Source organism: Paramormyrops kingsleyae, chromosome 6, assembly GCF_048594095.1.
Source record: "Paramormyrops kingsleyae isolate MSU_618 chromosome 6, PKINGS_0.4, whole genome shotgun sequence".
Classification (NCBI taxonomy): domain Eukaryota; kingdom Metazoa; phylum Chordata; class Actinopteri; order Osteoglossiformes; family Mormyridae; genus Paramormyrops; species Paramormyrops kingsleyae.
In genome coordinates this window covers 5,852,723-5,873,028 of record NC_132802.1, presented here as the reverse complement: position 1 = coordinate 5,873,028, position 20,306 = coordinate 5,852,723, and the positions used below count along the sequence as shown (strand labels likewise).

General features: G+C 45.4%; 1 protein-coding gene across 6 annotated transcripts in view; it reads right to left on the bottom strand.

Annotated features, from left to right (window-relative positions):
• Window positions 1–20,306, bottom strand: part of kazna (kazrin, periplakin interacting protein a) — a 210,442-nt gene that overhangs the window by 150,567 nt on the left and 39,569 nt on the right. For 4 of the 6 annotated variants that reach the window (XM_072713483.1, XM_023841537.2, XM_023841539.2 and 1 more), the window contains exon 2: window positions 14,052–14,209. In XM_072713483.1, coding sequence (XP_072569584.1) covers window positions 14,052–14,209 — 158 coding nt within the window. The remainder of the gene's footprint in view (window positions 1–14,051; window positions 14,210–20,306) is intronic. The other 2 variants (XM_072713484.1, XM_023841538.2) reach the window with 1 other exon arrangement.

The following is a 20,306-nucleotide window of genomic DNA, read 5'->3' as shown; positions in this document are numbered from 1 at the left end:
GAGCGGCACAATCAAGCCATGTCAGATCAACCGCCATAATTCACAACAAGCTTATATATCATACCACAGTGCTGCTGAATGCTGTATTCGGATTGGTCAGAAGGTTGTTGATTCATTTTATAAACAGCACATGTAGTGCCAGCCAGGCAGCTTACAGTAATAAATGCATTGTTTAATTATAACGGATGAGAGAAAATTTTAGAATCGGAACATGATCTAAAAATTATGAAGACTAAAAATGTTTAGTCACAGGCAGAATAAAATAGGTATAGCCTACTAATAAATAGTTTAACTAATAAATCTAGATATATTTAGCTAAAAATGTGTAGAGTATAAGAGGGTTAATGTACTCCAGGTCACACATCATAGGTCTGTAAACGCACTCCCCTGTGCTTCAGGTGGTTCTTTGCCTCCACAGCCATAATCCTCAGCCTCTTGCTTGGATCTGAGAAAGCAGAGAACGCGGACACAGTCGGGGGGTGGGGGGGGGTCTTTATCTGGTGACTGGGGGGGTCAGCCAGAAAGCCATGCGGAGGGTCTTCCCAGGCCTCTGGCCCAAAGCCATTGCAGTCTGGCCCTGGGATGCAAATTATAGGACTGAGGGGGCTTGGTCTCCGCGTCTCATAAGCGGGGACTGATGAGCGGCCAGCGTTAAAGCCTTCGCGTTCGCTCCGCTCACATCGTGCTTTATAATTATGTCGGCGGGCAGAAGGCAGGGAAATAAGCGCGATTAGGCTGGACCTGCTATCGCTGCAGAACAGACAGCCAGAGTGGGAAGAGGGGAGTCGCCCTTTCGCAGCCCTTTTCAGCTCCCCAGACACAGAAAAGGCAGGAAAGAAGGGGGGCAGCTTCTCTATCGCATCCCAACATGATGTGATTTTATCGACCTGGATTTCCATAGTAACAACACTTGCCATACCCCATGCTGAAACATCCCATCTATCTCGTTATGGCTATCGAAGGGGTTGTGAACCTTTCAAACAGATTTTACGATTTTTTTCTTGATTTTTAAAAGGGGGGGGGGGGTATAAGAGGCTGTAATTCATACAAAGGGGCCAAACTTATTACAGAGTGGTTTGAAATTTGAGTGACGGGGGAGGAGGCACACTGGGGGCCAATCAGCTTTCAGTTGGGGGCAATGGCCCTGTGGCCCCGCCCCTCTACACACCCCTGTTTTGAAAACTACCAGGAGCATTCTGGAGTAGCTGACACCACGATTAGCAGCACTTCGTAAAAATCTCAAAAGCTGTATTCCAGAATCGAAAGCAATGAATCATGGGTAACGGCCGAGCTCTCTGCTCCTGATGCAGAACGTCAGGTAGACAGCTGAGAATGGACTCCTCGATCCATTCAGGGACCCAGAAGTCACAAAGCCGCCGTCAGTAACACACTCCTGAGACACACGACGACTCCGGATGAAACTACGGCTTCAGGTACACATCGTATGGATGGAGAATGAAATGAGTTATCAAGGACCCGCCCTTCTCTAATCTGTTTTCAATTCCGACGGCACTTGACATTTCAATGAGCTCCCAAGAAAATAAATCATTCTTTTGAAGAGTCCACACCAAGCCATTTTGATATCTGAAATCCACCCCCTTTCCCAAGTGAAAGGCATAGCAACAAAAAAAAAAAACACTGCAGAAGTCATCCTAAGTGATATCAAGCTGGCATCCAAAAAGGCAGCGGAACAAAAGCCTTGCAGGCCGTCCGCAGTCTCTCGGGCTCTTTTAGTCGTTTGCGATTCCCGTTGTCGTGCTGAACGAAGAGATTAGGAGAGGGCCTTTCCACCACATCGGCGCCAACAGTGTCACCAAGGCAGAGACTGGGGTCGCTCGAAGCTTGACCCGGCCATGGCAGCATAAGCAAGTTCTTAGCCCTAGCTATGCCCTCAAAACGCAGAGCAAACCTCCATTCATACTTACTAATATCCAAGGCAAAATCTCCCTGTCCGGAGACAATGTCCAGCCTCAGTATCAGTACAATAGCATTTCCTTCATCTGTTCCCTTTCTCAGTCTTCTCCAGTCACATAAATTAACTTATTTCCTGTTCTGTATAAAATTCCACAATGCACCCTTCCACCTCCGCTTACCTTGGGCCAGAAAAGCAGACTGCTCACTTCTTAAATACACTCTCTTCTAGGTAGACTGCCATCTTTACGCTATAGCTTTCAGCGGTATCATGCACCAGAGTCTGTGCCAGTAGAAGAAGCAGTACATCGGGTACCTTGGCCAACTAGTGGATTTGCAGGTACTACATAAGCCTGTGGGAGGAGCTTAGCTGCCAGCCAATCAGGCTTCTCCTGCTCCCTCCAAACCGGCTCTCCTACCTGCATGCTCCGCCGTTGGCCTTTTGACAGCCTTGGGAGGGAATTAAACAGCTGACCACCATGACAACAGTGGCATTTCCCCGAATGCTGCACGGTGGCCCGTTCCATTCTGAAAGTGAAGGGCTGACTGTCTGTCCTTTCAAAACCATAAATGGGATTAAACACCTGCGAATGAGCCATTAAAAATAACTTGCTGGAATTAATTAGTGTGATAAACGAGATGGAAACTAGCGCCTCTTTGCCTGCTGTTTGGCGGAGTCGTGAGCGGCAGCGTGGTAACTTCTCACACTCCCACCTACCACCCCCACCTACCTCATCTTCACAGGTGACACCGGACCCCGTGAAACCAGCTACTAATCCTATTTTCTCTGGTATTTAACCAGCAGAAATCCTTGCCATCAACCCCAATCATCAGTAATCAAAGCCCAAAGATCAAAGCAGATTCTAATATCACACTGCATTAGGCATAAAATTATCAAAATGCCGCTAACAGGAGAAATAAGTCTAAAGGAAATGAACACAGCGTCCAAATTGGATATTCGTCATGTGTCTTAGTGACAGAAGAGCAGACTTTGTTTTTCCTGTTCAGCGTCTAGCCCACAGAGCACACAGACTGGAAGGAGACCTTGACAAGTATGATGGGGCTTGATGACTCTCCTCTACTCACACGTCCCCCCCCGACTGAAAGCTCTTTAGCCGCCTACAGCAGTCTTCCGCCCCTCCTGCGGAAACACTGAGCCTGTAAAACTTGCCTCCGTCTCGTTCATTACAACCAGATAATTGATTATTGAAACACCTTCCACTCACTTCCAGTCGTTTGTGGAGACAGAACGTAAATCTTCTAATTAACGGTATTGACTGATAACCAGTAATGTCCTGGACTGGTGTCCTATCACGGGCCCAAGACCATCGGCGATACGCACGGGTTACCAAGACACCAAAATCACTAAACCGTTACTGAAATTGGGCAAATAAACCAAATAACAAAAGGATAAATAAAAATGACCTCATGGGTTTGTGTGGGTGTCGGGACGGATGGGCGAGTTAGTCTCTGCATACTGTGCCACTTTATACAATAAACTGAACAGTCTGCCGAAATATCCCTAAGCAAAAAGCATGTATATGAAAATGCTCATTGTGCCCAACTGTACTGTAAACTTGCTCACTGCAGAACCAAAGTGATGCATAAAACAAAATGCAGCTTCCCAAAATACAGTGAAACGAAGGAGTTCATAGCTATTGGAAAGAAAACCAGAGGCTGAGTGAAGTTTACCTGGGGGCTTGACTTTTTTCTTGAAGGAAGATTGGCATCGGGGCTAAAATACTCAGGGCTATAGCCCCCAGTGATCGGACCTACAGTACTGTACCAGTCAACCCATAGCACAGAAGGAGCTACATCAAAACAATGCGTTTTACTACGAAACTTCCAGCATGCACCAACCATCCATTAAGGAATTAAAGGAATTAACACTGACAGTTCAGGGGATTTATAAAACAACAGAGCATGAGCTGAATTGTAGCACACGCAAGAGCCGGCTCACCGATACAGACCACGTGTGCACGGACACGCAAAGGCAGAAGCAAGCCACCCCATGCCAACGCAAAAGCTGTCAAATTAAAATTCTGACAGCCAAAACGGGCGCTGCAGTCCTCGCTGCTGTTATTCGCCTCCGAAGCCGCTGCCTATAGAATTAGGAGACCCACGGCTAAAGCGCCATCAACCTGGATTTAATCGCCGTAGCTTACCGTAGTAGCTTACCTCCCCTCGGTAGTAAGCGATCATATGAAACAGCGAAAATCTGCCACCAAGCTGAACATGTGTTGACACCAGCAACAGGGATTCTGAAGAAAGGTGAAGGAGGACGTCACTGTGTGCCTGGTAAGGACGAAGCAAACACTCATCCAATCCCCATACCATCATTCCGGCACATGGCTGGGTCACGAGGGGGGACTGAAGTGATGAGATGGCCTCCTGCAGTGGGGGAGCTAAATGTGTGATTTGTTGGGGGGGGGGGGGTGCAAACTACATAAGATGTGGAAAAAGAGGCAAATCTGAAACCACAACAAAATAAGCATCGTCAGCTTTATTTTGAGATCTCTCTCATTTCAAGGGCACAGCCCTTGTCATCTGGTTTAAGTTTCTCTGTACGCAGTGAAAAAAGAAATTCACCTTCCCGAAGTCCGTTGGAAAAACAGCGATGCGGAAGTGAAGAGCCAAGACTCTTATTTCTCGGCAGATCTAAATATGGTATTATTTCTATGAGGTTGTCATTATCATACGTAGCAGATAGTGCTGATCTCAGCTGACCCTAATCAGTTTGGAAATTCAGGCTGAAAATGGTATTGGGGAGGACTGTTCCCATTCCCGCACGCTAACCCACATCCCCGTGCAGTGTCTCTCCGTCTAAGCGAGCGTGTTTATTCTTTTCACGGGGCCATGACATCAAATCTGAAAACAAACAGCACTGAAGCACAGATTTACGAGGCAGGCAGGGAGACAGATTCATATCAGATCTGGAAACCCTTTCTCAGAGATTGAGGGCGAGGCCTTTGATCTGTGACGTTGGCACCTCTCAAAGCGACACCAAGAAAGTGGTGAGAAATGCAGGAGGGTTCGGGGGGGGGGGGGGGTGGTCTTGCACCAGCACAAAGTGTACCACAGCATTTAGAACGCGATACTGGTGACCTGGGGTCACCAGCACTATCCAGCATACCTTGTGATATCCCATGTTGCCATAGAAACCCACATACATGCATTCCAGTGTTCAAAAATACTAGAAACAATGCACATCCCATATTTTGTTGGCAATTTAGAGTACTCTTCCATTCCACAAAGCGGAAGCGCGTTTCCAGTTTCCCATGGCTGCCTCGTAATGCACTGAATGATGGAGTTCTTCAAACGGAGATTATTGAGCAACAGTGCTGCATCGCTACAGGCGAATAGAAACATTCAACGTACAGCCAAAGTTCACGCTGCATAATGAGTCATCTGAGTTTTGCCATACGGGGCAAACAATTAGTTTAGCGAAACCCTCACTTTCTCTTAGAAAATTAAAAAGTACACCGACAACGTATTCGTGTCTAACTGTGCCATGTCAGTGAACACGGCAATCCCCGAGTTCTCTTGGCAAAATCAAGCTCAACATTTTCAGTGGATGATGCAAGATTCCGAACAGAGAAAGTTTAATTGTGAGGATTTAAAACTTCTTCACATCAAAGTGCCTTGACTGTTAAATCGGGGCCTGCTTTCCTAGTCTCACCGCCTCCCAGTACAGAAGATACCCTTCTATCTGTACAGCCAGTGGCATGATCTCCACTACCAGCAATCTCGGGGCAGTTGCCCTGCAGGCCTCTCCTCATTTTACCCAGAAGTCCCCTGGCAAAAGCTTTCCGTAACATCATGTAACTCATAGCTCCATAAAAACGCAGTTAGCAAAACAAACCAACAACCAACCAACCAACCAACCAAGAAAACAATCAATGAATTAATGTTTCTATTAAAACACAAACACAAAAAAAAGCACTTGGCTGGACAGACCCCTAATAATCTCAAATATCCCTGACACAACACACTTACAGTATGTTTACTTACGTACAGGGATAAAACTGCAATTACAGCAAAAGGGAAATTACAAAAAAAAAGGTGACATACTTGAAAGAGGCCAGATGTTTTATGATCAAAGAGTAACAGCGGCAGAATGCGATTAAGCACTAATATCAGCAGAGTAACAATAAAGGGGACAAACATAATTACGGAGACTCTGACAAGCTTGAATTTCTGCAGGAGAACTGTCAAACGATAGTTGCCTAGCAACACAAGGTTCTGAGCTGGTCAGGCTGTGTAAATATCTCCTCACACCACCCGTATGGTTTCATATGACATCTGCTCCTATCTGTTTTCTTCATTACTCATTTCAGATCAACCTGAAGCAGTTTTCAGAAAAAAAATAAATAACCTCGAGCTCTCCCTATTAGAGTTCCCTGTAGCAAACTGGAAGTAAAACATCTATGTGTATTAACAGCATAGCCAAATATTTGCAGCAGTTTAGTAGTTTAAGTGTCGTCAATGGCAAAATATGGACAAGCTTGCAGGAGCCTGAGAGATTCACATTAGTATTTCAGGCAGAATATCTCAAATTCGGGTTGGCGACTTCTGACAGTGATTCCAGGTACTCATTATACTTACTGGTTGGAACTTAACCAGACACTGTGTTCAAAAACAGGAAACTTAAGAATATTACAGGTTTACAGAACAGACTGATCAGACATTTATTATAGGGCTCTGAGCTTTCATCATCTACATATCTGGTCACTCAGAGTAGGGTGAGTAGGGTGAGCTCACACTTATACTTTGCATCTTAGAAGGTGATAGTCGAACCCAGGGCCGATTGACACTCAGTTGATTGAATCTTCGTAACCATGGAGACGGTTATAGCGCAGGAAGTCGATAATGGAGTATGATCGGCCATCCCTATTGGCTCGCTTTCGGTATCCATGGTGATTCACAGGAAGACGCACTTCAGCCTGTATTCTTCTTTATTACATTGAAGCTGACAGCATGAGACACACGGGGGCTACATTTCCGCACTCTTTCCGGAAGCCACAGGCTCTAGATAGGACGTTCCAAAGAGCAGCAGGCCCTCGTTGACCCCCTCCCCAACCCAAACGCTGACAGTACGGCGGGAGGCGGAGGGGAGGAAGCACCGCGGAGGCGGGATTACCTTCCTCGCCGACGAGCCCTTCTGCTGATCGATAGCGTAATCGCTTCCAGTTCCCCTAACAAGCCAGACTGACTGCCATCTGCTATTTCCCAGTGACAACGTCAGGAGATCTTTAATTACAGCTCGCTGAGCAGGTCCAGCTGCCTCCTCATTTGGGGCAGCCATTCAGGATCCCCAGAAGTTACTGCACCCCAATTCAAATCGCCCAACATCCTCCTACAACTTGAGGAAGAGAGCTTTCATGCTTGTCCGCAAGACACATCCAACAGTACTCCCTGCAGGTGCCAGTGATTCTCTGATCTTAGAGTCGGCTACTGCGTGGATTGCAGACTTTTTTCCCTCTACATTGAGGAGCATCAGCATCTGGTCTGAACCCCAATTTTGCTACGAAAACTTAAAATCTTCCTAACTACTGCCAGTAAGTTATGAAAGTCCACAAACAACCTTTCCTGTTATAACTCCAAACCAGGAATCAGTCACAGTACCAGCTCACAAAGTTCATGAAATATTACCAGACACTGATGGCAATTCTCACAAACCGCTTTTTCCACCTTCCCCCGTATCTGAAAGCCAGACATCACCAGGGAATTACGCTTTCTTCAGCTGTGCGAGTTAGACTGCTCAGAGCGCAGTATTGAAAGCACCTTAAAAGTGACAGCCTATCATAATCCACAACCATACCGTGTTTGTTTTCATTGCTCCCTGCTGGGAGCAGATTGCTGAAGACGGGGACGTTCGGTGACAGCGACAGTGAGCCGTGTTTACAGGTTCGGGACCCACGTTTAGGAGAAAGGCAGGCTGTGCCGTCAGGTCAGACCCCACAACACGACTCATAAGCCAATAACGCATGAGTGGATGATATCGACTAAAGGGGCACCAGAGAACACTGTAATCACACCGGGAGTCCAAACTCTGTCCGAATCTTCTGTGCGAGTTCAAAATGAACTGGGGGTGTTAACAGAGGCAGATCAGAGCAGCATCACCAGAAGAGGGCACCTTCTCACTTGTACCGTCAACCCGGCCCGTACAGCTTAAGGTACAGCTATGCATCAGAGAAAGTAAAATTGGGCAGTTTGCCAGTGGAGGGGGCATGGGGGGTGGGTAGTGTAGCTTACCCAGGGCATCACATGGGCACTGGGATTAATACTGTGTGAGATTATGTGTAAACACCAGAAGCACACAAATCTCCCCCCCCCCCCCCCGCCCAACTTAAATCCTGTTTGCTTTAATTACTCCCCGTAATTGTATTTGTTTTCATGAAGAGATCATCGAAATTGGGCAGCGATCAGGCAAGGGAGTCTAATGAGATTTATGGGAAACCAATCAAGGCAAGGCGGCCTGCGGTCGACACGGGATGGTTCTCAGCTAAAATTAACAGAGCCGCCCAACAGCGTTAAACGCGACAAATTATCCTTCTAACAAGTTGAAGATTAAGTTGTATTCATGCCATCTCATCATTTTCTGCAGGATTGTTTCCGTTTCAAAACAGTAATATGACCTTGTAAGAGAAAATTAATTTTTCTAGTGTATGCTGGATTGCAACCATATCAGAAACTCCTTTTCAATTATGCTCTTACAATATGCACAGCTGTCTGGGTCTCTTGGGAAAAGACACCATAAATGTTTGCCCAGCAGTCACAGAAATAAATTTTACATGTTGTCCCCCACAACAGTCATTACAAATGGCAGATACCATGTGAAAATTGTCATTGGAAACGCCGGTCAAATTCAGCAAGTTCGGGAAGAACAATATGCCAGTACCGTGTATTAGCTTGAACCGTATCTGCCATGTCATTGGTCTTCGAGTTGAGTGATCGTCAGAACATTCAGAGCAATTAAAACGACACTGGAAATGACGTCTTTCGGGTTTCGTGCCGTTGAACAGATTGTGATATTATCTGGGTCTTGCGGATACAAGTAGTAATCCATCTCCGCTCATTCCCTGTTGGTTATGAACGCAAAGCCTTGATTATTACAGCAACACCTACAGGGACAGACAGACGGTGCTGTTTCAGCCAGACGGTCCACAGGCCTGCTCCTCTGACTGATCCAAGACACATGGGGGGAACCAGCTGAACTGGGGGGCTGTCCCATCGTCGTGGTAGCATGTGGCTTTGCCACGGCACATGGGGGGAGGAAGGAAGGAAGACTCAGGCCATTGCTTTGGAGGGACAGAGTGGTCCCATGGCAGGCAGAACTGATTAATCTGTGAAAAGTCCCCCCAGAAGAGCAGCTGGGTCCAGCAAAGGATCAAAAAAGGACTCCGATCAGAGGGAACGATACTAGAATTACACTATTATTAAGTCCCTGCAGACCCTTCAGTTTATGGGGACTTGCACATTTATTTATAGACCTGTTCCAAAGCATTCTAGGTTGTTTCTCAAAGTACAATTATCAGTTCCTCACATGTTCAAGGTCTGTTCCTTAACTACAATGGGACTTATAGCACTTGGCAGTCAACGAGACAGAGAAAAAAGGCAGATCATCTTCATGAGATCATCCCTCACAGCAACGGGAGCAGATTTAGCCCAAAAACCAAAACTGCACATCATTTTAGAGGATTAATTTTTTTTATTATTATTACTGACCACTATAAGCAATGAAATAATGAATCTGCCCCACTCTTAATGGTCAGCAGGTTCAAAAGGTTGAAAAGCTTTGTTTTGTTTGGCACTTTGAGGGGTTGTCATACATACTTGGTACGATTAATTCGTCCAATTATCAAAATATCATCAGACCAGCAAAACACCAAAAAAAGCCATAACAGCTCTTTGTTTCTCGTGTGATAAAAACAAAGCTCAACGGGACTCAACTGTCTAGCAACAGGGCCTCTGCGCCCCCCACCCACAGAACGTAACCATGGCACCAAGGTATCTCATGTCACGTTGCAGCATCATACCATGGCCCAAAGCTGAGAATGATTCGTCTCGGTATTTACAAGACCTGACAACCCCAAGCGGTCATGCTCATTTGCTTGTGACACCTCTGCAGCCTCAAAGTTCACCCGTCGATGAGAGCGATTCCCTCCTTTTGGTCTTTAATTGTGCTCGGCTTAATGATGTGTTTTGGTCCCAGACTAAAAGGTCTAATTCATGTCATGAAAGAAGACGACTGTCTGAAGGAATACAAGCTCCATTAGATCGCGGAACAGAACAAGCCATTAGATGTTTGTTTCAATGACTTTCGGTACTTTTCAAATATTTCGGCCGATGAAATAACAGCACCCTAATGACATGAAAATGGCTTCCTGTCTGAAGACAGTGATGCCACAACTATTGTCCTCTGGTGCCTTTTGCTAGCCTGTGTGACTTGAGCAAAACAAAAGGTTTATGTTTAAACCCAGACTGGGGTGTGATTCTACCCAGCAGCAATCGAATAGAAAGATATATTACTGTCAAGATATTATTCTGAGACAGCCCAACATCCTTGATTGGCCTAAAAAGGCAGTGACATAACAGTGTGTGTGTGTGTGTGTGTGTGTGTGTGTGTGTGTGTGTGTGTGTGTGTGTGTGTGTGTGTGTGTGTGAAGCCAAGAACAACTCCCTAAAACCATGACTGCTCACCATATACTGACAACAGAATTTCTTCACTTTCTATCAGAATCCCTCCGACTGCCAGTAAAAGTATCTTTCATTGCAATTGCTTATTAATTAAACCTTTCTGCTTTGATCGAGAACCTGGACTAATAACATGGAGGAAATTACAGAACGCTAAAGATGTTATTTGTGGGCTGTAAATTTCCACTAGTTTAGTTAGCTTACACAAACTAATGTAGGCATTTGACTGCAAGTATTTTTTATTTTATTTTTTTTAATTTGTGGACACAAAAATGGCTACAGGGATGCAGCGTGAGCCCCTGAACATTTAAGAGAAAAACAGCAAAAAATTCAATACTGATTTGTTGCCATACTTTGCATAGCTCATCTAAATGCAGCATCAGAGAACAGTGCCCAACACCTTAAAAGGGAGAAAAAAAATGTACACAACGAATAATGATAGCAAGTCGTTAGTTAATGCATGTAGTTTGAAAATGAAATTCCACAGCCCACCAAGTAAAAGGAAGTAAATAATCGGTCGGCCACAGGAAGAGAACAAGCATTTTGTTGCCCATCAAGTGTTTCTCTAAAAACTGAATTTCTTAATGGACAGACCGTCAGAATAGATTGTTAATCCAGGATGCTTTAAATCTGTTGGTGCTGCTACACTTCTCCTACGTCTTCTATACTTCCAAACCCATAAAAAACCTTTTAGCATCCTGCTCACCTCCCAATTTGCACTTCTGTATGCAAGTCCTACACCTGCAAACTTGACCTCAACCAAGCCTGCAAGCGCAGCATCACCGGTGGCTGGCCTGGTGGTGGAAACAGGCTTACGTTCAAAAGCTTGACCGCTCACAGGGTATAAGGTCATGCAGGTGGGAGGATGAGTAGCTATGTGTCCTTGGAGCCCCTGCACCTTCTCTGGGAAACCTGCTTCCATCTCAGTATTAACTGTGCTTTCCAAATGTTGGCAATGGGATTTATTTGAAACAGCCACAGAGGAATCCAGAAAGCAGTCAGTTACGGAAATGCTTCCCCCATCGCATCTGAGGTCATAGATTGAAGCAGCATCTTCTAGCGTCTGTAAACTCAAAAGTCAATGTGCTCTATTAAACACATGACAGCCTACATCAGGGGTGGCCTCTTATCTGCAAAGGGCCGGTGTGTGTGCAGGTATTTTGGGATAACCTTTAGGTCAGCTGTTCGAACCCAGGTGTGAGAACTCTTCAGCCAATCAGTCCTCTAATTAGTAATCTAATTAGGGAGTTACGGAAAAAACCCCTGTACACACTTTCTGGATAAGAATGCCCACCCCTGGCCTACATGAACAAGAATGAATGTTCAGTAAGGGATAGTGGGGGAGGGGGATGCTTTCATGGACTGTCAAAGTCACAGAAAAAAATGCCAACCCCCCTCTCTTAGCAACAGAGTGGAAGAGCCAGTCGTGCGCAGAAAAACACTTCAGATACAATTTGGGACAAACCATTGGGGGTGGGGGTGTCCCACCACTTTCAGTCAGGGCTAGAGAACAGACAAAAGCTGTAAACGTCCTCCTGGCCACCCACCCTTCTAATGTCCACGTTTTAACTATATTTATGAAGTGAGGGTGATGAAAAACCAGAGCAGGTTAGCGGTGACCAAAATCTAAAGACACACGCAAAGGAGCGTGCCAAGGCCAGCAGGGACGCCCTTTGCCTGCGATGGCCACCTGTTCACGGAGCGCGCCAACGCTCTAACGAGGCCGGGGGGATGCCGGCAGACCGGGCCTCTTCATAGTCCACGCACGTCTCCTGCGACGTGCAAGTGGATTCTCTCTAGGCTTCCAGCGATAGAACACACCTCCTCCTTGTGCAAAACACTGACCAGAAAGCCATTTTTTCTTTCCGAATTGGGGGGTGGGGGGAGTTATCTGGCTGTTTTCAGTGGAGCCTGATCCCACCCACCACAATATCTCTCTCTCTCTCTCACAGGGCAAAGACCAAAGAAAAAAAGACATCTGTTGTGCAGAACCAAAAACGTACACAAGCACATCAGAAGTAAACAGATTAAACATTTCTGAAAGCAAGTATTAATAATAATAATAATAATAATAATAATAATAATAATAATAATAATAATAATAATAAATACCACCAGCATGGACTTCAACTCAGACACTCCACAGCACCTTCAGAGAATCACGCAGGCCTTAGAGCTGATGTCAGGCCTGTATCACACGGGGGTAAAACTGGCAGGAATCCGCCGAGCTTCATTTCGAGTTCACAGGAGTGTTATTCTTGCATTCACCACCATTAATTTTCTATAATGGTCATCAGGAAATAGTGTTCTTGTACCATGTACTGTGTGCTGAGATAAAGTGTGTTTTTCAGCCTGTGCCAGTAAACATGGGAGAGGGGAAAACTGGTGAAAATTAAATACACATACAAATGAAACTTCCAGAATTAAATTGCAATTACCTGCCAACCTTTCTGCTAATGAACTAATGCACTGTGAAATACTTCATTAGCAAATGGTAACACTGTTGAGTTTGATTTTGCTGCCATTTCTCGCGGTACGTTACGAGGTCAGGTCACCTCAGCAATGTTGGCTACGTCAATATAAATGCTCATTTAAGTAGCTACCGGTTGGCTGAAAATTCACGGACGCCACTCTGTGGCCATTTGCAAACCGTCACCAGGCCAGAATACCTTGAACAGACCCAGGAAAGCAGATTAACACAAAGCGTCCCTATAAATCAACGTTCACCCACAGTCAATCGCAAAAGCACAGCAAAAGGTTGCGTCCAATATGCAAAAATCCCAGCAAAGTAATAAAACGCACACAATATTAATATAGCAAAATATACAAATACTAGACCCCTCAAAAATAAACAATTTACCAAACTCTCCAAAGGACCTTAAAATGCCATCCTAAACAGTATGGGATTATATATTTTTTTTTTTATGAATTTTTACAGTACTGTATTTTCCTTGTTTATTCATGATGCAGCAAAGAAATGCTGCAAGATAATGAATTTCAAACAAGGAAATTGTATAAAACATAAGAGTCCAAGAGAGGAAAAAAAAATCGGCATGTAACTTAAGACCTTATAAAGCAGGGGTGTCAAACTCCAGTCCTGGGGGGCGGAGCCCTGTGTAGCTTAGTTCTTTCCCTGTTCCGCCACAAATGATTCAGCTCATGATCTGTATACTAAATTAGCACATGGAGTTGAATCAGGTGTTTTAAATGAGGGGAAACCCAATAATGTGCAGGGCTCCGGCCCCCCAGGACTGGACTTTGACACCCCTGTTATAAAGGATACCAGGGCAGGAATATGAATGCAGTTTAAACTAAAGCCTAACTGCAGTCCAGACGTGGCCAGCTGTGCACACGCTCCGTAGTGCCTGAATGCCGACTCGTATGTGATCGTTAGACACCAGTATGGTTCTGCCCCCAGTTTACCGCAAGTAAATCATCAGTACCTGGGCATCCATCAGCAGGTGTCTCATCAAGGTCATGGACTTCTTTAGGGTCTCCTTCTCGCTGGGCAGGAAGGCGTCGTCCTCGTTGTCCAGGGCCTTGGGCCCGTTCACCATGAAATGGGCAATCTGGTCATTGAGGCTGTTCAGGGACTGCACTGCTGCGGGGACAGGGAAGGGAGGGGGGGCCGTCAGAATGGAACCTCGACACCAAGCATCGCTGCTCCCCCCACGAGCTGTCTATGCTTGGCGCTCACAGTCCCCCCATTCTCTCTCAATCCATAAGATTTTTACCCAGTCTCTGAAATTAATTCTTCTGGAACCCCCCCCACCCTTTCTGCTTGGCCTATTATGCTAAGTTATGGAGTGAGGTGGGGCTCTGACTGATGCTCATTATATTAAAAAACTGCTAACAGTCCACCAGGAAATTCTCAGCCATCATTTACTCACCCATCAGTCCATCTATTTTCCCCAGAGCTATCTATCCATCACGGGGTCAGTCAAGTCAATTCAAGGTAGCACAGGCTATGAGCTACCAATATTTTATATAAGCAAGGCTGGGTATTTTTAATATGGCAATTCAGATTTACCTTAACACCTTGACTGAGAATACAACAGCAGAACCGTTCCCGGGGCAGGAGCCAGGAAGGTACAATACCAGTCAAAATATTGGACTTGCCAAGCCGCCTACAACGGAGAGTGATAGAGTGGTCACATCACATGACCTGGCCACCTGACCTTAAAAACACAGCAGAAATGGTTTTGGAGGAGTTTGACCAGAACGTGAAGGAAAAACAGCCAATGAGTGCTCAGCATATACAGGCAGGGGCGCCGTAAGGGGGAGGAAAGCTAGGACGATTCCAAGGGCCCCTGAGTGACAGGGGCCCTAAAAAATTAGGAAAATAACTGGATTGGTTTGGACTGGGGGGCCTAATATGATATGCTTTCATGGGGCCCAAAATCTCTAGCAACGCCCCTGTATACAGGTATGTGGGACCTCTTCAGGACAGCTGGAAAAGCATCTCAGGAGACCTCATGAAACTGGCATAGAGGAGAAAGTAAGGTCAGCCAGTCCCCTGCAGCAATTGGGGTTAAAGAGCCTTACTCAAGGGCCCAATGGTGGGATCACTCTGCCAACCCAGGGACTTGAACCAAAAACCTTCCGAATCCCAACCCACAGAACTACCCCTCCCCCAACAATTCATCATTTTCTCGTTTAATATTTCATTAGTCCGTGCATAATTTCATTCTGTTTTATAGTGTTGGTGTTTCAATAATTATTCTGAAATGTAATGAATAGTACGAACAAACCTTTCTATGAGTAGGTGTGTCCAAACGTTTCACTGGTACCGTACATCGCAGTGTTGAATTATTTGGTCAGCATGATTATCCACATATACAGCATAACATCCCCCTGAGCAGCATAACCAGACACAGATAGCATCTCCAGCAGTTTGAATCTGCAGCCTCTGGATCACAAGCAGAGCTTCAAGCCAGTAAAAGGATTTCCATCATCTCTACTGCAGTTTTATGGAGAAGAACGTGTGACACTGACAGGAAGCCATCACTTCGCCATAACATTCAGCAACGACAGTCACACTTGAAGGTGAGGTGACATCCTTACAAAGACTGTTAATGTGTTTCTTCCAGCAAATGATGAATTTATATTCAGTCTATGAGTTTGTAATATTTTAAATGGTTATAACATTTTATGAACAAACCCCTAAACGGTGACATTTTACTTTTAAAAACCTGAAAGCCCCTCAGTCATTCTTTAGGAAATTCCCCTCAGCATCTGTGGCGTCAGTCTGTCCATTGAATATCACCAGCTTCTTATCCAGTCAGGATTGCAGGTGACACTGAGCGTATACATGGGATCACAAACGTGTTATGGTTCCGGACGGATAGATGCACATTGGAGTACCTATGGGACAAACTCTAATCATGACGACCTTAACCCCTACCCAGCCCTAACCTTAATCATAAGGAACCAAACAAAATACAAGACTTTAGGCATTTCTTGTTTTTTGATTGCAGTCAGATTTTTATTTTAAAAATGGGTTATTCAAGTGAGGACCTGAAAAACGGTCCCCAGGAACAAGAAAGTGTCAGGTTTTACCACACTTTGGGTACATTACGGTCCCCAAGTGTGATCTATGCAAACACACACACACACACACACACACACACACACACACACACACACACACACAGAATCTTAGAGCAGGGTTCCCCAGTACCTGGCAGCTGGGGGACAGTTTGCAAATTTCCAAACACACGAGCTGAATAAGGTGTGTTTCATTAGGAAAATCGGCAAACTGTGTTACAGACTGCCCCCCCCCCCAGGACCAGAATGTGGAGACCCTTGCTTAGAGTCATCAGTTCTCCTGAACAGTTTACCTTTAGATTTCGATCCCATACCAATGGAGTTACAGGGCAGCAGCACGTCAGCATGTTATGAGTCACTGCACAGCCCAGGGAGGGGATGCACATTACTGAGGATTTACAGCAAGTCAGGGTATGCAGTGCGAATACAATTAGCCAGCGGGTTCCTTCCGGAGTATGTTAAATGCAAAAATCTGAGAGGGACCCCTAATCACAGAAAGCACATAGAACGAGGGGGGGGGCACCTTGGGTGGGATTGCAGTCCATTGCATGACACCCAAACTCAAGCCAGATTGAGCCAGGGCAGGAATTCACCCCCCAGGAGTGAGGATACCCCACTGCCCTCCCAGCCAACAATATACATCTCACAATTTCTCTTTCATATTCTATCACATGAGATATATGAAGAATTGAGTGGGTCTTCATTGTCATGCCATCTATATATAATCACAGCAAACGGTGCCATGAAATAACGTTGCCCAGCACTGCGGTGCAGTATACATATATAAATACAGTGCAGAGACCGTAAGTAAGACAAATGTAACACAAGGGAGGGGGGAAAGCAGAATAATGGCTTAGAAAAATACATAATGTACATACAGTGACAGAGGAGCTGGGGGTACCCACACAAATCAGATACAGTGGCTACTGTCGAAACAGTAAATATGATAGATATGACAGATGTAGGGAAAGGTGCAGTGTTCACTGGTTAAGGTGGTTATATGGCACAGATGTAGGGAAAGGTGCAGTGTTCACTGGTTAAGGTGGTTATATGGCACAGATGTAGGGAAAGGTGCAGTGTTCACTGGTTAAGGTGGTTATATGGCACAGATGTAGGGAAAGGTGCAGTGTTCACTGGTTAAGGTGGTTATATGGCACAGATGTAGGGAAAGGTGCAGTGTTGGGCAGTGTTCACTGGATAAGGTGGCTAATGCTGGTGGGAAGGCAGGTTCATAAACAGGGCTGGTAAAAAGTGCAGAGTTCCATCAGCTTTGGGGAGCACATGTTCTGAGAACACTGTCAGTTTACAGAGCTGATGTAGACTGACAAGATGACACCAGAGGCTTAATTTAAGGGTTTCACTACTGAAGACCCCCGCAGTCTCATATTCCGGCAAGTCCTTTGATCAGACTCTGTGGGGGGGGGGGGGGGGGCATCATTTCCTGACAAGATCAATCACACACTTGGGTGGGGACATTATCTGCATACCTGTGCTGCCAGCCACAGGTCACAAATCAGGGGCGCCAATATAACATTCAAATCTGGTGGCCTTTATTCTCATAAGGGTCATATATTTGTACTAATCCGAAAAGAAGAATGGGGATGTGTGGTAACAAAGGGTTTTGTGAAGGCAGCCCTCATGCCGACTCTCAAAGGGCACAGGGCATGCTGCTATTCACTCAGCCTCCTCCTCTAATTGCCCAGTAGATGTCACGCGCTGTGAGTGAGTCGTGAGCTAAATGGAAGCCATTCCTGGAAACCAGCGGGACACCGGATCCAGCCCCTGCAATCTCACAGCAGAAACGCTCAAGGTTGCTGGGCCAGCATTCGATGGCCTCTTCGGGATTCGCCGCCGAGCACGACGGAGGGCCACTCGGCCCGCATCCACGCCGTTCCGCTAAAAGGTGCCACTTACCGCGGTATAAAGACGTACATTTAGCCGCTCGGTGTGAAGTCTGGTCAAACACGCTGAGCTCTCACAATCCTGCCAACGTTCCTGACTTATGGATTCTATTTCAAACACAATTCTCCTCCCTCGAATGTGCCTGTTAGACAAGGATAGAGAACGGTCATTGGTTTAAAAAATAAAAATTAAAAATTAAACAAAACAAAAAAAAACACACATGGTGGCTCAGTAGGTGGCGCTGTGGGCACACACCTTCGGAGCTGGGGGTTTGATTTTCACTACCACTCTCGAGATACAAAGCTAGGTAGACTGGTGCTTCTAAATTGGCCAAAGTGTGCGAGAGTGTTAATACTGTGATCCACAGCAGTTGGAAGATGAACAGTTGTACAGAAGTGAAGAAGATTCCCACCCATCTACATCGCCTTTTAAAAACAAGCTTTTCTGTCTTCAAACAGCACCAGGACAGCGTATCAGATGAAAGCATGGAGCCCGACAAGACGGACTTTCAGCTCGAGTTTAAAGGGAATGAGACTGACAGTTTTCCCTCCATCACACACTGACCATCTGTAATGCTCACACACTGAGCAGACGACCCAGAGCGCAACTAAACACCATCAGCCAAGTCCATCGGTGACACTGTAGGCATCAGGTACTGTAGATTCACCGTCACCAAGATGGGCCTGTCATTTAAATATCTCCGGTTCCCGGTTTTTAAACTATTTTGCACTTCCAGATTAGATGCAACACTGGATTTCGATGTGTTGTACTTTGTGCAGTGCTGGATCTAATCTAATAAAGGAGCATGGAACACCTCAAAAACAACATCGTGCATTTCAGTAGGACCAATATTACAGGATTCATTTTTCACCACAATTCTGATGTCGTACCCTTGAACAAAGCGTCAGGCTGTAGAAATGGGTGATCACTCTGGCAGAGTAACTCAATGCATCATTTGGCCTCAGCAGGTCAATCAGTAATGATCGTGTCACACTGGCAATTCTGTTACTGGTCGGGCTTTCAGCTTTTAAGCTTAAACACAAGGACAACCTACAAAAATAAGGACTACTCTGATCAACATACACAATGAGCAGGTCATTCAGATACCCCACTATGTTTTAAATTATTAAAACCAATAAACGCCCTATTTCGACATGTAAAGTGATCTGTGTATCTGCGCTGCTTCTTTGGCCACAAAAATAAAAAAACATTCCCATTCTGCCTCCGTCATGCCATTTGCTGTCGGCCAGCGCCGCACTTGACGTGTCGTCCTTCGCCGTTCCCACTCACATTGCTGCCCCATGCTTCCCAGCCAAACCTCTCAGTAAAGCAGACAGGAAACCTTCCTCTAAAAGACCAAATTCGGGTGCAAGACTCTGCTCAAACAGGACAACCATGATCCAGAAGTCAAAGTCAAACATCTACAGCTGCCAAATACTCAAGGGGTCAAATCAATAGCCAAATGAGCAAGGGGTCTTGATAAGTTTGGGGGGGGGGGTATCTATGTTTTCCATACAGTTAAACCTACTGCACACTTCCTCCGCAATATATGGTATATGAAGATTTTTAAATATATATTATAAATCATGAGGGCTACTGTAATCTCCAGAATCAGAGATAGCTTAATTGGACTCATTAGTGTAGGAGTCAGGCCCTAGGGAAACTGTTAAAAATATCACCCTTCATTTATTGACATGACTCTTAACCAAGCTACCAACCGTAGTGTGAATAAACACAAGAGAATTTGGGAAAGACTCCATCAGTAACTTCTGTTTCAGGTAACTTCATTCACACACAATGTTCACAAATATTCTCAATGTAGAATGAAAACTGAACGAACGGCACGGATGTCACTATTTTTCTTTTACCAATCCTGTGCTATTGCTACCACTGGCAGGTCACCTTCTCTCTCACCAGTATAGCAGTTTAACAGAAAGACGAGCATCTGCATCTTTCATGATATTAAAAACAGTACATTCACGATTTCTAAAATACCGGAATACTGTCACACCACCAAGCTTACGTCCTGAACGGCTTTTTCAGAACACTAAGCTAAAAGTGGCTTTCCCACCCACACTCGCTGGAGACGGCAATAAAATTTAAAAAAAAAAAAAAAAAAACAAGGGCACTATCATCCTTTTCTGTTGCCCGAGACACTTCAGGGGCACCCCCCTCCTTTCTTCCCATGGACTGTAAGGTCAGGAGCATCGGCGATGCGAGAGCAGCAACGCTTTCCCTCAAGGTCAATG